This window comes from Pleurodeles waltl, chromosome 11, assembly GCF_031143425.1.
Source record: "Pleurodeles waltl isolate 20211129_DDA chromosome 11, aPleWal1.hap1.20221129, whole genome shotgun sequence".
In the NCBI taxonomy this organism is placed as follows: domain Eukaryota; kingdom Metazoa; phylum Chordata; class Amphibia; order Caudata; family Salamandridae; genus Pleurodeles; species Pleurodeles waltl.
This window is the reverse complement of record NC_090450.1, coordinates 752,376,062-752,391,471: the sequence shown is the minus strand read 5'-3', so window position 1 is coordinate 752,391,471 and position 15,410 is coordinate 752,376,062. Positions and strand designations below refer to the sequence as shown.

At 43.7% G+C, this 15,410-nt stretch overlaps 1 protein-coding gene across 2 annotated transcripts in view; it reads left to right on the top strand.

Moving 5' to 3' along the window:
- The window catches only part of SUDS3 (SDS3 homolog, SIN3A corepressor complex component), a 181,204-nt gene that overhangs the window by 82,954 nt on the left and 82,840 nt on the right, over positions 1-15,410 (top strand). Inside the window, exons 7-8 of one of the 2 annotated variants that reach the window (XM_069214476.1) lie at positions 11,012-11,110; positions 12,069-12,139. In XM_069214476.1, the coding sequence (XP_069070577.1) occupies positions 11,012-11,110; positions 12,069-12,139 (170 nt within the window). The remainder of the gene's footprint in view (positions 1-11,011; positions 11,111-12,068; positions 12,140-15,410) is intronic. The other variant, XM_069214477.1, reaches the window with a different exon arrangement.

Sequence of the window (15,410 nt, the reverse complement as noted above, 5' to 3'; positions counted from 1 at the left end):
AAGCATAGTGCTTACTGTCGTCTTCTTCCGTTCTTACCTCAGTCTTGAATACTGTGCTTTCTGTGAGTATATTATGAATCTCAACTACTGATTAAACCTGTTTGCTAAAAATGTAGAAGACCGTTATGCATCACATTCTGCTAGTTCCTGGATCTCATAGTCTCAAAGTTCACAGATAGCTGGATGTGCTCATCCTAAGATACACTAGTCGATTGTCACACTTTTGTTGTTATAAACAGGATGTGCTGATGCTGCACAAGCACTCCTGCTACTCTTGAAACAGAGGGTACTCTGTTAGTAGCAATGGTAGTTTCTTTTGGTGGTTATCAAATAATTACAGTGCAGTTTTATTGAAGTACACCAACACTGCAATGCAAACTCTTTTTATTCAGACAAACAACTTCTGGCCACTCATGCTGCCACAAAGAATGTAATCTACAATGTGGAGGAGACAAAGCCCTGTTCTCTATACTGCTTTTTAATAATTACTAGTGATGAGGTTTGGGACCTAAATATATCTCTTACTTGACCTGCTTCGAAAAGCGCAGCAGCATGAAAGGAGGCGGCAGCTGCTGCAAATATCAAGGGAGGGTGGGGGTATAAATTTAATTTAAAAAAAAAATAAAAAAAAAATAAAAAGACTTACTGTTCACTGCTGCCACCGCCATCCTCTCCTGCCACCTCGCCTGTCCTCCTTTACAGTTCTGGTGTACCAGAATTCGCTGGGACACAAGAACAGGCTCCCCAGCAATACTGGTGCTGCTTTCATGCTAATGCTAGCATGAAAGCAGCACCAGGATTGGTCTGAGCGGTAGTGACTTCCGCTCAGACACAACCCTAGGGCCGGTGCAATTTATGTGTATACAGCCGGGCTGGAGAAACCCAAGAGTGAATGTGGGTTTGGAGGGCTGTCCAAACACACATGCCAACTTAGTGCACATAATTCCTCATCCCCCCTCCCACTTCCCGAGGCCCAGCCTCACCCCCTCCCTTCATGTGCTGGCTGAGCCAGCAGCAGAAAAATTAAACGATATTCAAGAATCGTTTTATTTTTCTGCTGCTGGCTCTTAGCCATTGGAGCAACGCTCCTCGCCATTGTGGAGAAGCCACCTCGGATGAAAGGTTACATTTTTTGAGGAGATGGAATGGAGGACAGATAAGGAATATCTGAGGGCGAACACTTTACGTGATCTAGTAGCACTGCTTTGAGCAGCTGAACCCATAAACATATTAGTTCTTGAGTGGATCTTGTCAGATGTCTGTAGGGAAATAGTCAGATTTCAGGAGAGATTGATGCATTTCAAAGTGCATTGAGTTAGAGCAAAGCCCCTACAATCTGAGTAGGCACATTTGAATGCCCAATCTGTTAGTCAGATGTACCACATCCCTTATCTTTCTGTCACTCTCCTTTCTAAAATCTCTAACCTTGCCTAGAGTTGAACTCTCCTTTGGAGACTAGCTGCAACTTGTGGGAAATGCATGAGGAGCCAGCACTACTGGCTGCACTCTGTATTATTCTATCTTGATTATTGCATGTTTAGGCAGGATGTGGTACCCTGTGGTGTACTTTAGAGCCTCATGGGCACAATTGAGAGAGAGAGAGAGAGAGAGAGAGAGAGAGAGAGAGAGACACTCAGCAGTGCCACCTCCTACTCCCACGAGGCACAACAGTCGAGTGGCAGATGCAAAAGAAAGACTGAGACTCTGTTCAGCAGTGCCACCTCCTACTCCCACGAGGCACAACAGTCGAGTGGCAGATGCAAAAGAAAGAGTTGCCAAACCTAGCAGCAGTTCTCCTTGTCGTCATTTCATCCATCTACTGGAAACCATTCTTTAGCTTCCCCTTAAAGGAGCACTTGTGGTTGATTAGAGGGCAGATATCCTCTTTCCCCACGTTTAGAAGGTGATACCTTTGGACCATTGGGGTCATACAAATAAAAAGAAAAGTGGGTATGGTCTGCTCTTTCAGCAGACTCCTCCCCAGATCCAGCTCTCTTAGTGTTCAGTCAAAGGATCGGCTTTGGATTCTTCCTCAGGAGCCACTGTCGGCTGCAATAAGGAGAGGTGGAGTTGTTCCCAGAGCAGGAAATTGGACAGGGATTCTACTCTCTGTACTGCTTGGTTCTTGAGAGGGGGAAGGAGTGGGGGGTCATCTGATTGTGTACCTCAGGTATTTTATTTTTTCCTGCGCAAGGAAAAGTTCAGGATGCTGTCCCAGGCTTAGGTTCTTCAGCTTCCAAGGCCAGAATACTGGACGGTTTCCCACAACCTGCAGAATGTATATTTTCACATACTGATCGTGAATTTGATCTAAAGGGAGCTGCTTTATGTGGTACGGCCCATACACTACCACTCACAGTGCTCCATTTGCATCAGCTTTGAAAAAGACTGTGGGTCTTCACAAGGATGATGGCAGTTGTTGCAGTGCATCTGAGAAGTCTGGGGATTTCAGTGATTCTGTACCTAGATGACACCAAGGTATTGGACAACCCCCAAGCAACAGCAGCCCTGGGTGATTGACTTGCGCTTTTCCATTGATGTGCCCAAGTCTTATTGAGAGCCCTGTTAGCATCTCCTATTCATGGGGGCAGTACTGTACACAACGTCTTTTTGAGTTTCTCTGCCCCTCATAGGATCCGCGACTTTCATGTTAGTATTCTGAAGTTTTGGAAGATTGTTCTAGTTCAAGTCCTGTGGGTCTGCACCCACTAGATATACTGACTTCCTGCATACTGTTAATCACTTGTGCTCCTTGATATACAGAGGCTCTCCAGTGGTGACTTCATCAACAGTAATTCCAGCACCGGGAGGCTCTGACCAAGAACATCAAGTTCTCTTGGTAGACTGCAATGAACCTGGGTTGATGGTCTGTGTCGGAGCACCTGTCACATGGGACTTTGTTTTTACCCTCCTCCCAGCAGTGGTTACAAAGATGACAGCAGTGATGGGTGCTTTCACATTTGGTGGGATGTGCTCCTGAAGGGACTAGAGATCAGAGACTTTTGGTCTCTAGAGGAGCAGATCCTACACATCAACCTCCTCCAACTGTAGGCTTTTCGCCTGGCCCTCAAAGCCTTATTCCCTTCACGGCCTATCTGTCCAGATCGTGATGGACAATACAACCACAATATGGTATGTCAAAAGGGATGATGGAGTAGGGTTTTCTCTTTGCTATCAGAAAGTGCTATGTCTCTGGGCTTGAGCGTGCAGGCATAGTCTCAGGTTGTTCGCCAATCTTCTGGCAGGCTTTCCGAAAACCAATGCTGACAGCCTGAGTCTCATCATCTTACCAGACACAAATGGTGTCACCATCCGGAAGTGGTCCAGACCATCGCTGCCCTGCAGGGTACCTCTCAGACGAGAAACCACACTGTCCACAGTTCAGGCCCTCCAGTATCGATTGCAGGGAGTCTTTGTGGGTGTGGGGTTGTTTCAGATGGAATTTTCCACTTCCTTATGTGTTTTCTGCAATACCCTTGGTTCATCAGATTCTGAGGAAAATTTGTCAGGACCATGCCTATACCATTCTGATTGCCCGGACTAGACATGGAGGGCCTGGCATGCATACGTCTGGTGACACAGTCTGTCTCACCCCCAGTCTACCTTTCGGCTGATCTTCGTCTCACAGGCAGAGGGTCAGATTCTGCACCTCGGCCTCCAGAGCCTCCACCTTTGTGCCTGGAGGTTGGGGACACTTGAGCTCCTTACTCTGCTATCGGAGGTAGTTGACTTCATATTGTTAGATTTTTACACAGTCACAAAGTTTGTCTACTCTGAGGTGAAGTTGTTTTGTCACATGGTGTGTGGATCAACAGGTGAACCTGTTGAAGATGCATCTTTCTTTCTGCACTTTGCCCTCTCGCTAGCCCAGTAGAGTTGTGCAGTGGACAGAGTCATTGGTTACATTGCTGCCCTTTCAGCATTTATTTGGCCCCCTGACGAGCTTCTTTATTTAAGTCCTGATTGTCATGAGCTTTCTGAAGGGGCAGACATACATTTCCTTCTGTACCTTTTATTATGCCGCAGTGGGATTTAAATTTGGTCCTGACTTTTCTATTTTGCTGGGAGCTCTGTTTGAGCCCCTACACAGTTCTAAGTTATGTTTATTGACCTTTGAAACAGTTTTTCTTGTGGCCATTGTCTCTGCAAGGAGCTGCAGGTTCTGTATCTTCACTCTCCTTTCATGTACTTCTGCTGAGAGAAATGGATCCTGCCCAAGGTGGTAGCAGCTTTTTATTTGGGTCAGTCAATCATCTTCACTTTTTTCTACACTCCACCACATCCCACCACGGAAGTGAGACTACACCAGCTGGATTCTGATCTCCTTCATGGCCTCATGAAGGGAATCAGATATGACAACCATAACTTCATAGTGGACGTTGGCAACAAGAAGGGCAAGGTTGGTTTCTAAATTACTTTCTCTCTATTGAGAACACATGTTTTGCGGTAATTGAAAATAATTGAAAAACCGTGTTGTAGAGTAGCTACGAAAAGGAGGAGAACGTATTCTAAGACTTGGAGTACAGAATATATCCATCAGGGTTTGAATGCATCCTCAGCCCTCTGCCTCCCAATAGCTTTCGAATAGTTGCATTTGGTAAGCCTCAGATCGGATTGATAATACTTCTCAAAGCCCATCAGTTTCATTGATATAGGTTGTATTTTGTGATCAAGCTGAGGTTTTAAAAAGTGGTAGTAGTTTTGCGTTAATCTTCCTTTAAGTTGTCCGGCTATATTATGGCAACTGTGTTTAGCTTAAGCTCTGTTTAAGCTTTAATTCTGAGATCTGTGAACAAAACTGATATGTTTCTAAAGATTGCTAATACTTGGCTATTTTAATGTTTTGAAGACCTTGCACTTTTAAAACCATTTAACTGGATTTCATAACTTTTCTTGAAGGAACTAGAAGTAAAATGTTTTTAATTGATTTTAATTAAAGACACCGACATTTTGCTCATTCAGACGTATGTTGATAGACTGGTAGACATTATTAGTACTTGCTTATTCACCATTCAATTAATCAAACAGTGCTTGTAAAGCGTGTCTTATCACCCGTAAGGGCATTCAGGTGCTGGACTGCGGGATTCAGTTGAAAAGCCAGATCTTGAGTTTCTTCGTGAAGTCTGTTAGCAAGGGTAATGTTCAGAGGTGGAGGGCATTCCAGGACTTGGCGGCGAGGAGTGAAAAGGAGTGTCCTCTGGATTCATAGAGTATGTGAAGAGTCTGTGTGAAGGCGAGGTGGACAAGCTGTAGGTTTCTGGATGGTTGGTGGAAGTTCACGTGGTGGTTCAAGTATGCCAGTCCTTGGTTATGGAGGGATTTGTAGGTGTGGGTGAGTAGTTTGAACTGGCATCTCTTCTGGATGGGGAGTCAGTGGAGGTCTCTCAGGTGCTGGGTGATATGGGTCCTTTTGGGAAGGTTGAGGATCAGCCTGGCTGCTGCGTTCTGTATCGACTTGAGTCTTCTCGTGGGCTCGCTGGTGGTGCCTGCATAGAGAGTGTTACCGTAGTCAAGAAGACTGGTGATGAGGGCGTGCGTCATTGCTTTTTTTGGTGCTAATGGGGAGCCATCTAAAGATTCTGCAGAGCCTGCGGAGAGTGTGGAAGCAGGCTGAGGAAGCGGCGTTGACCTGTTGTTTCATGGAGAGTGTGTTGTACAGGATGATGACGAGGTTCCAGGCATGGTCTTCTGGAATGTGGGTTAGTCTCAGTTCCGATGGCCAGCAGGTGTAGTTCCTGGGGGCGTTTCTGCTGAAAATCAGCACTTCGGTTTTGTCCGCGTTGAGCTTCAGGCAGTTTTCCAGGTGGAGATGTTTTTTCATGCAGTTATTGGGGAAGTGGGTTCTTTGGGTTCACTCTTTGAGGAAGGATGCAGTCCATCCCAAGACGTCGTCTTTGATTCTGGTGTAGTCTATTTACAAGTGTGTGACGGGAGACAGTGTCAAAGGCTGCGTAGAGGTTGAGTGGGATCAGGGCTGCAGATACGTCTTTTGCAGCAGTCAGGGCCATCCGCTGCTTTGGTTGGCTCTGAATCCTAATGTGAGAGGTCTAGCAGGTTGTTTCTCTCCAAGCTCTCAGCGAGTTGGAGGTTGATGGCTTTCTCCAGGATGTTGGTGGTGGGAAATAGGAGTAGCGAGATGGGGGCGGTAGTTTTGGAGGCTGCTGTGGTCTGGAGAGGATTTCTTAAGGAGGGGATCTTACCTCTGAATGTTTCCAGGTGTCTGAAAAGGTAGTTAGGTGATGGAGGCATAGAGAATGGTGGTGAGGGTTTGGCTGATCTCTTGGCTTCCTAGGTTGAAGAGTCGGTGGGGGAATGGGTCGGAGGGTCCTCCCAGAATGAATGCCATTCACGAGGGCTGTAGTTTTCGGTATGCTAAGCAGTTTCCTTGCAGCGAGTGGGTGTTTGCTGGCTGTGTTAGTGGTGGTGAGGAGGTTGAGGGGGTCGTTTGTTTGGGTATCAAAGTTTTTGTTATGGTGGCTATTTTGTGGAAGTAGCCTACTGAAGCGTTGCATAGTTTCAATGTGGCGGGGGTAAAGTTCTCAGTGGCTGATGGGCAGGTGAACTCTCGTGGTGGTAGGTGTTGAGGGCTGACTTGAAGGTGGCTCAGTCGGTGTCTCTTCTGCCGGTGTGCCATTTTCGTTCTAGGTGTTTGCATCTGTGTTTTAGTACGCCGAGTTCTGGGGTGTACCAGCTGGCTTGTTCCGTGGGTCCGTGTGTTTTGACTGGTTTGGTTGGGCCCACTCGGTTGGCAGCGCAGATGATCTATTCATTGAAGTGCTCTAGTGCTAGATTCAGGTTGGTGAAGACGTCTTGCGGGGAGATGCTGAGGGCGTTGGTCCATTGGTGATAAGTAACATTGGCCCAGCTGCGAAATTGGGCTTGGAGGTTGGTGTGGGAAGCTCGAGGGTCGGTGATGGTGAATTGGACAATGGAGAGATCGGACCAGGTGAGATCCGTGGTGTTGGTGTATCTGACCCTGTTTCTGGATGCAAAGATGTGTTATAGCGTGTGGTCTACTCTGTGTGTGGGGTCTGAAACCAGCTGCCTGAGGCTGATGTTGTCCATTCGTTCCAGGATGTCGGTGAAGTTGGTGTGTGGGGTCTTCGAGGTGGAAATTGAGGTCTCTGAGGAAGATGCATTGTTGGAATTTAGAGGCTAGTGGGAGATTAATTCCGTGATGGCATCGGTGAGGACAGTTCAAGGTCCTGGGGATTTGTATACAAGGGTGCCTTTGATGGTGGTTTTGTCATCGGTGGGGAGTTAGAATTCGAGGTGTTCCATATCGTTATGGTTTCATTTTCTGTGGAGTTGCAGATGATTGATTCCTTGTGCATGATGGCAGTGCCGCTACCATGTCTGTTGGTGTAGTCCTGTGTTTCATTTTGTAGCGGCAGTGATGTCAGGGGCCAAGGCGGCAGTGGGCCAAGTCTCTGTGAAGAAGGTCACAACGGGGGTGAGGGTGGAGATAGTGTCCCAGACTTGGGTGGCATTTTTGCAGAGCAATCTGGCATTAATCAGGAGGCACTGGAGTGGTTTCGTGGATGAGGCAGCCAGCGTGGAGTGCGCAACACAAGTTATGGCGGGGCATTCGATCCAGGTATGGATGTGAGACGGCAGCGGAGGCAGCTGAACGGTCCCTCTGTGGAGGGCAGCGATGCGAAAAAGCAGTTTTTACTGCGTTCGGGGTCCAGGGTACAAATTTCTGAGGCGGAGTGCCTATGGCAGTCTTGGGGGCAGGGTTCCTGGCACCCGGGTGCTGTTGAGGCGCGAATTGGCACAGACTTGCTTGCCTTTGGTGCGCCTGCTGTGCGTCTGTTGCGCGACCGTGCAGCAGCCTTCATTAAGTAGATCCTGGAAGGAGAGCTGGGGGGATGGTACGCAGGAAAACGGCAAGCAGTATAATTTTGAGTACTGTTTTAGAGACTAAGGGCCAGATGTAGGTAGGTTCCAAATTACGAGTTGCAATTTGCGAGTCCCAGCGACTCGCAAATTGCAACTCGCAATTTGGAATGCAGAAAGGTGTCTCAGACACCTTCTGCGAGTCGCTATGGGGTCGCAAAGACCCACCTCATTAATATTAATGAGGTGGGTCGCAATTTGCGACCCCATAGCGACTCAGGGCACTCACGGGGATGGAGGCCTGCTGGGAACAGCAGACCTCCATGTCCGTGACTGCTTTTAAATAAAGCAGTTTTTTTTTTTCAAAGTGCAACCCGTTTTCCTTAAAGGAAAACGAGCTGCACTTTGAAAAATAAACCGAAACCTTTTGTTTCGGTATTTTTCAGGGCAGTTTGTGGTCCATTGGACCACTGCCTGCTCTGAAAAAGTATTATTTGGTCAAGTCACAAAGGGGAAGGGGTCCCATGGGGACCCCTTATCGTTTGCGAGTGGGTTACCATCCACTTCAAGTCGATGGTAACTGCGAGTCCATTTGCGACCACAAATGGAATTACATACCACTGCGACTCGCAAATAGGAAGGGAACACCCCTTCCTATTTGCGACTCGGAAATGCATTTTGCGAGTCGGTTCCGACTCGCAAAATGCATTTCTGCATAGCAAAGACGCATTTGTGACTCGCAAACGGCGATTTTCGCCGTTTGCGAGTCGCAAAGTCTTTGCTACATCTGGCCCTAAATTCCAAATCTTGTGAGATCTTGTCTCAGACATTTTAGACCACAGTGCTTATGATGATCCTTCATTAATGTATCAAATGAGATTGGACTTTTCAAAATTAATTTCATTATATTACTAAATCCAGACGTTTTCATTCACCTCACAGCCAAGAATAAAGAGCTATTTTGAAATGTACCTTACTCCGTTGTGTTAAGTGACACTTACTTGTTACCAGTTTTAGGCTTCAGTTGGCCTTTAGTGAGCTACTTTCGTGATATTTCACATACATCTTACAAAACACATACTACACCATTTCATTGTGGTCAGCACAAAAGAGTTTCTGTATGTTCCTTGGTGAGACGTTCTTGTCTGTCATCAGTGGATTTGGAATGAGTCTCGTCCTTCTGATATTACAACTCGCATTGAGGACCTTCTTTAAAATATTTGGTGGGTCATTCTTCAAAAAGGTGCAACCCAGTCTAACGCTGCTGAGAGCAAGGTTTAGCGCATTCATTTGCATGCATTCTGGAGTCAACTTTCTGAAATATCGAAGTTTATTCTCTGCATAGCTAGCAGGTCAGAAATAATTTATAGGTTTGAACTATTAGTTTCCGTATTCAATGGGAACCTGAATGCAGTGGGATTTTATTTAAAAAATAGTTGCATGATTTAAAAGTGCTTCTGTGCACTGGAGTGAATTTGGAGGTGTGGAGGCGGCTACAGCACGTAATTCAAAGAGGACTAGAGATAGTTGAAAACATGACTTTAATCTTTCCCATTCAAACGTCTACCTCCTCACCACCACATCCATGCCATGCATCCATTTTTTTGGCCAACTCATCCATCTACCCCTGCCGTCTCTCCTATCCATGCCTAAAAATGTTTATTCTGATCCTTTTACACATCCATGCACCAAGCCACCCACTTACGCACAAACACCAAGCCTAATGCCTCTCTTTTTTTCAGTAATAACTGACAGAAAATATTTATGCCTAGCCAGAATATGCTTCATCTATCCATTTATCACTTGCTGATCCACATACGTTCACTGGCTGATTTATGGATCCTTCCAAAGCATTTTTCTGTTCATGCATCCTTTTCCTCGCTCCTTCATGTGTCCATTTACTCATTCAGTGTTAAGGAGGATTTCTAAGAACTTTGTCAGAAGACCATAAACCGGGATGTCCACATGGACAGTGAAGCAAAACTTGACTGAGGAAAAATAGCACACACTGCAAGAACATACAAGCTACTCACAACTAACAAGTGAAAGAGATTTAGATAACTAGCTCACAAGAGCAAACACTGTGTTATTTGATTAGTATGTTTACCGTTCTTGTGCCCCTTTTAAAGTATATAAAGTGTATTAAAAGCTACTATTGGCCTACTGTGCTTTAGGAACGAGTGCAGTTACAAAAGAACAGAATATACATTTCATTTTGTATACTTTGTGGAGAAACACTTCTGGGTGCTTGAGTGTTGTCTGTAGGAACCTTTACACAAAAATCTTTCTGTAGTACTGCCAGTTACTGCCCCTGTTTTTTTTTCATAAGGATTAAATTTGCCCTGATTTTTCGGATTACATTTCTTGTGGTGGCTGTGGCCCTGTGTTCGAGTGTTGAGTGTTTTTTGAAAGTGTACATAATCAGTAGTTGTATAATCTCATCAGAAGTTGGACACTCTGAAGCAAACAATATGATGTTTTCTGCTCCTCAGCTTTCATTGTTTTTCGTTTTAAAAACATCACAGTTTTTTCAAGAATAAGGGAAAACAATTCTGAAATCAGTAAATAAAAGCCACATGGAAAAGACGTACAAATAGTGCCAAAAGCATATTCAGGAAAATAACTCTGAAAAGCATGTGAAATTTAAAACAAGAAAATTGCCAAGGTAGGGATCAGGGGCTTGAGAAGGAAGATTTGTAAGTGTGAACCTCTTTAAAATTTCAATATAAAAGAAGGTGTTTTAATCTTGCTGATACTTGTGTAAAAGTTTGAAACTCACTGATTTTACATTTAAGCTATTCACTTTGGACTGTTCACGACCTATTATAATATTCATTGACCTATCCAGCCTTGATTGTGTATCTGGTGGTGGCATTGAATCGAAGGACATCAGCTTAGGGGTGATCATCATGTAGTGTTACCATGCTGCAATATCTGCTGGTGGCGGTTGCTGAACCTTTTGCTGCGTCACATGTCTGTTGGCATATGTTAATCCCCCAGTTATGTGCAGTATCTGGTGTTTGTAATAACCTGCACCCATGTTTCCTTTCTTGTGGGTTGAGGAAGGGTGTTGCTTGTGAAAGCTTTAAGATCTATGACCATGGCAAGACTCTGGAAGACATTGTAGGATTATCACATAAATAATCTGTGTTCCTGCTTCTTTTATCTCTAGACTCAATGGAAGTGAAACCTATCATGACTCGTAAGCTACGCAGGAGGCCAAATGATCCTGTTCCTATGACCGACCTGAAGAGGAGGAAGCAAGCTCCTGATATCCTTTTACTGAGTGCTTGGCGTATCTACCCTCTTTACCTTTCATTAGGGTGCAACATGCCTGTCCCTTACTGGATAGGAATATATAAAAATGTTTTCCTAAGTCCGATGAAAGAGATAGTGGATAGGGAATTTTATTTTAGAATGGAAACAGACTTAATTTATAATATCCAGTAAGTTTTCTGATTGTGTGCTATTTATTTTGGAACACCTAAAGCAGTATTATTCATTCTTATATGAGATTTGCACGGTTTTGTAGAGGGTTGTCCCAGGCAACACATTGTAGGGTGTCTGACAATTGAAGTGCTGTTGTGAATGTAGCTCGCTGGGCTTTTGCAGTATTGCTAGTAGTCTTTAGCCCTAGCTGGCCACCCCATCAATCATACTCCTATAGTCAATATGATTAACAGCTCATTTAATGCATGGTGGAGCGACTTTCATGAACTATGAACTTGCATTGTAACATTATTGGCTTGTGTCCCTTTTTAGTTGTGAAGACTGTTTTTGCTAGAATTTTTGCTCCTTTGTACTAGAGAGCAGTTGACACATCAGATTGTGATGACCCCTTCTCTACTTGCAGATATTGGGGGCACCTGCACAATGCAAATAGAGATCGTGCACTGTTTTTTCCTGATTTTGAATAGGTTTAAGTTGACTGTATCAATTTTTAAATCTCCACAACATTGTATGATTGGGTAAGAATTAATACTAGAGGACTCTTGTCTGTATTCTTTTAGGAATCCTAGATAAATCTGTTTCAGTGGTGCTGATTTCAGTGTTTGCATGCGCATCCCATTCTGATACATGCACAGCATCCCAAACTGGAAGTAGCCAGTTAAACTATTTCAGCTGGGGTTCTGGTGAGCCCCCTAAACCAAGTTCATGTTTCTTTGTTTTAAGAGTTCTAACCCTCTTGTCTTGTGGTGGCTTTGTGTGGTGCCTTAACTCTCCTTAACGCTCTTCACCTCAGTTAAATTACCTTCTCACAGATGAACAAATAATGGAAGACTTACGGACATTAAACAAGGTGAGGTGTTCAATCTTGATTGCACTTTAAAGAAGTGTGCATGTTTGAAGAGTATGTGTACATGCTCTCTATGTTCTAAGAGTAGTGATGTGGCTGTTGTGTAACAGTACAAATATTTATTAGGGAAGACTACCTTTCTCAGATTTTTTTTTTCCAACTTTGCAGAGTTATTTTGTGCTTGTATAAAATGCTGAATGTTTCTGCAGCTGTGTACGCTTTAGGGCACTGCCACAAAAATGGTATTAAAGTTGTATGTTTGTGAGATGAATTAGATGTTAAAGCGCCAACATTGCAGAAAGAATACTATACAGATGAAACTTCAGGTTTAACAGTGTTGTTGGTACAGGTCCTTTGGAACAACTTGCTAGCTGGACAGTTGTTATGAAAATGTTTTTTGCTGTCATTCCAGAGTTGTGTGTCATCAGTCGCAGAGACGAGCACAGAATTAGTTTACCAATAGTGCATTGCAAAAACAGCTGTTTATGGTCTTTTTAACTGTCACACTGCCAGGAGATCTCTCTGCATTTCAGTGATTTTAGCCCCTGGAATAAAAGGGAGCCAGACATTAAAGAGAAGGGGTAGAAAATATGGAACTCTGGAGGAGTTAATGGGTCGGTGTTTTTAGTCCTAATGTGCTTTTAATAGAGAATGAAGGTAAGATTTGTGGAATAAAGTAGGAGGACTGACGTTCAAGACTCTGAAATGGAGAAGAGCGAGGCAGGATGAGGACAGAAATAAAGTTGGAAGGCACAGGAAAATTAGGCAAGGTAATAGCTTTAGTGATAGAGAGAGGAATCATTAATCAGTACATTCATCTGCAGAACAGAGCTCTCAGAATATTTGAAGGAAGTAGAGTAAGACGTCTAACACATGCACGACTTACTGCCCTAAGTGAGTCCTATTTGTGGGGGGTAAGGTATATATATATATATATATGTGACCCGTTATTGTGTCAGGAAGAACATCTCCCCTTAAGGGCAAGGGGCGGAAGCATTTAAAATATAATATGATCCTGACCTGATTCTTTAGGCAGTAGTCTGTCTGTCTGGCTTATTTCCTGCAGTTCACCTCATGGCATTGGCTCCCAACACAGCTCAGCTTAAAATAAAAACAAAAACGTGTCTGTTAATCACTTCCACGTCTGACATGGATACACAAACTATCCAACTGCATTTGTTCAGTAACCTTTCTGGATTTGCCTCAGTTGAGAACTATAGAATATAAACTTTCTTTGAAACATTGTGATTATTGAATGTTTTACACAAAGTCTGAGAGGATGTACTGTTATTTATTTCTATAGAAAGATTAAACAGAGAAACGTTAAATGTCATTAACCTAAATTGACAGAAGGTGTTTTAGCTAAAAAACAAACAAAAAAAAAACACCATAAATAAGAAAAGAACCTTAATATGACATTTTTTGTTAGCCACTTCGGTGTGGTTTCTATTTGAACAATACAGGGAGTGCAGAATTATTAGGCAAGTTGTATTTTTGAGGATTAATTTTATTATTGAACAACAACCATGTTCTCAATTAACCCAAAAAACTCATTAATATCAAAGCTGAATATTTTTGGAAGTAGTTTTTAGTTTGTTTTTAGTTTTAGCTATGTTAGGGGGATATCTGTGTGTGCAGGTGACTATTACTGTGCATAATTATTAGGCAACTTAACAAAAAAAAATATATACCCATTTCAATTATTTATTATTACCAGTGAAACCAATATAACATCTCAACATTCACAAATATACATTTCTGACATTCAAAAACAAAACAAAAACAAATCAGTGACCAATATAGCCACCTTTCTTTGCAAGGACACTCAAAAGCCTGCCATCCATGGATTCTGTCAGTGTTTTGATCTGTTCACCATCAACATTGCGTGCAGCAGCAACCACAGCCTCCCAGACACTATTCAGAGAGGTGTACTGTTTTCCCTCCTTTTAAATCTCACATTTGATGATGGACCACAGGTTCTCAATGGGGTTCAGATCAGGTGAACAAGGAGGCCATGTCATTAGATTTCCTTCTTTTATACCCTTTCTTGCCAGCCACGCTGTGGAGTACTTGGACGCGTGTGATGGAGCATTGTCCTGCATGAAAACCATGTTTTTCTTGAAGGATGCAGACGTCTTCCTGTACCACTGCTTGAAGAAGGTGTCTTCCAGGAACTGGCAGTAGGACTGGGAGTTGAGCTTGACTCCATCCTCAACCCGAAAAGGCCCCACAAGCTCATCTTTGATGATACCAGCCCAAACCAGTACTCCACCTCCACCTTGCTGGCGTCTGAGTCGGACTGGAGCTCTCTGCCCTTTACCAATCCAGCCACGGGCCCATCCATCTGGCCCATCAAGACTCACTCTCATTTCATCAGTCCATAAAACCTTAGAAAAATCAGTCTTGAGATATTTCTTGGCCCAGTCTTGACGTTTCAGCTTGTGTGTCTTGTTCAGTGGTGGTCGTCTTTCAGCCTTTCTTACCTTGGCCATGTCTCTGAGTATTGCACACCTTGTGCTTTTGGGCACTCCAGTGATGTTGCAGCTCTGAAATATGGTTAAACTGGTGGCAAGTGGCATCGTGGCAGCTGCACGCTTGACTTTTCTCAGTTCATGGGCAGTTATTTTGCACCTTGGTTTTTCCACACGCTTCTTGCGACCCTGTTGACTATTTTGAATGAAACGCTTGATTGTTCGATGATCACGCTTCAGAAGCTTTGCAATTTTAAGAGTGCAGCATCCCACTGCAAGATATCTCACTATTTTTGACTTTTCTGAGCCTGTCAAGTCCTTCTTTTGACCCATTTTGCCAAAGGAAAGGAAGTTGCCTAATAATTATGCACACCTGATATAGGGTGTTGATGTCATTAGACCACACCCCTTCTCATTACAGAGATGCACATCACCTAATATGCTTAATTGGTAGTAGGCTTTCGAGCCTATATAGCTTGGAGTAAGACAACATGCATAAAGAGGATGATGTGGTCAAAATACTCATTTGCCTAATAATTCTGCACTCCCTGTATAGTTGAGGCAATAAACAAGCTGCATTAGATTATTTTCCCAGGAGTATATTAAAGTGCATAAATGATCATCTTCAGGTTGAGTCTAGCAGTTTACCCTTGTTAAATCATCTATTTCCCTCGTAAACTGGTATTACAGTTCATTTGTAGAAAGTTTAGGAATATGTTTAGATCATTGTTTGTTAAGCTGATTTTGATGTGTAATTAGCTCGTCTGTGGATGCAACTAGATGGAATGAATGTCGTCCGCAGT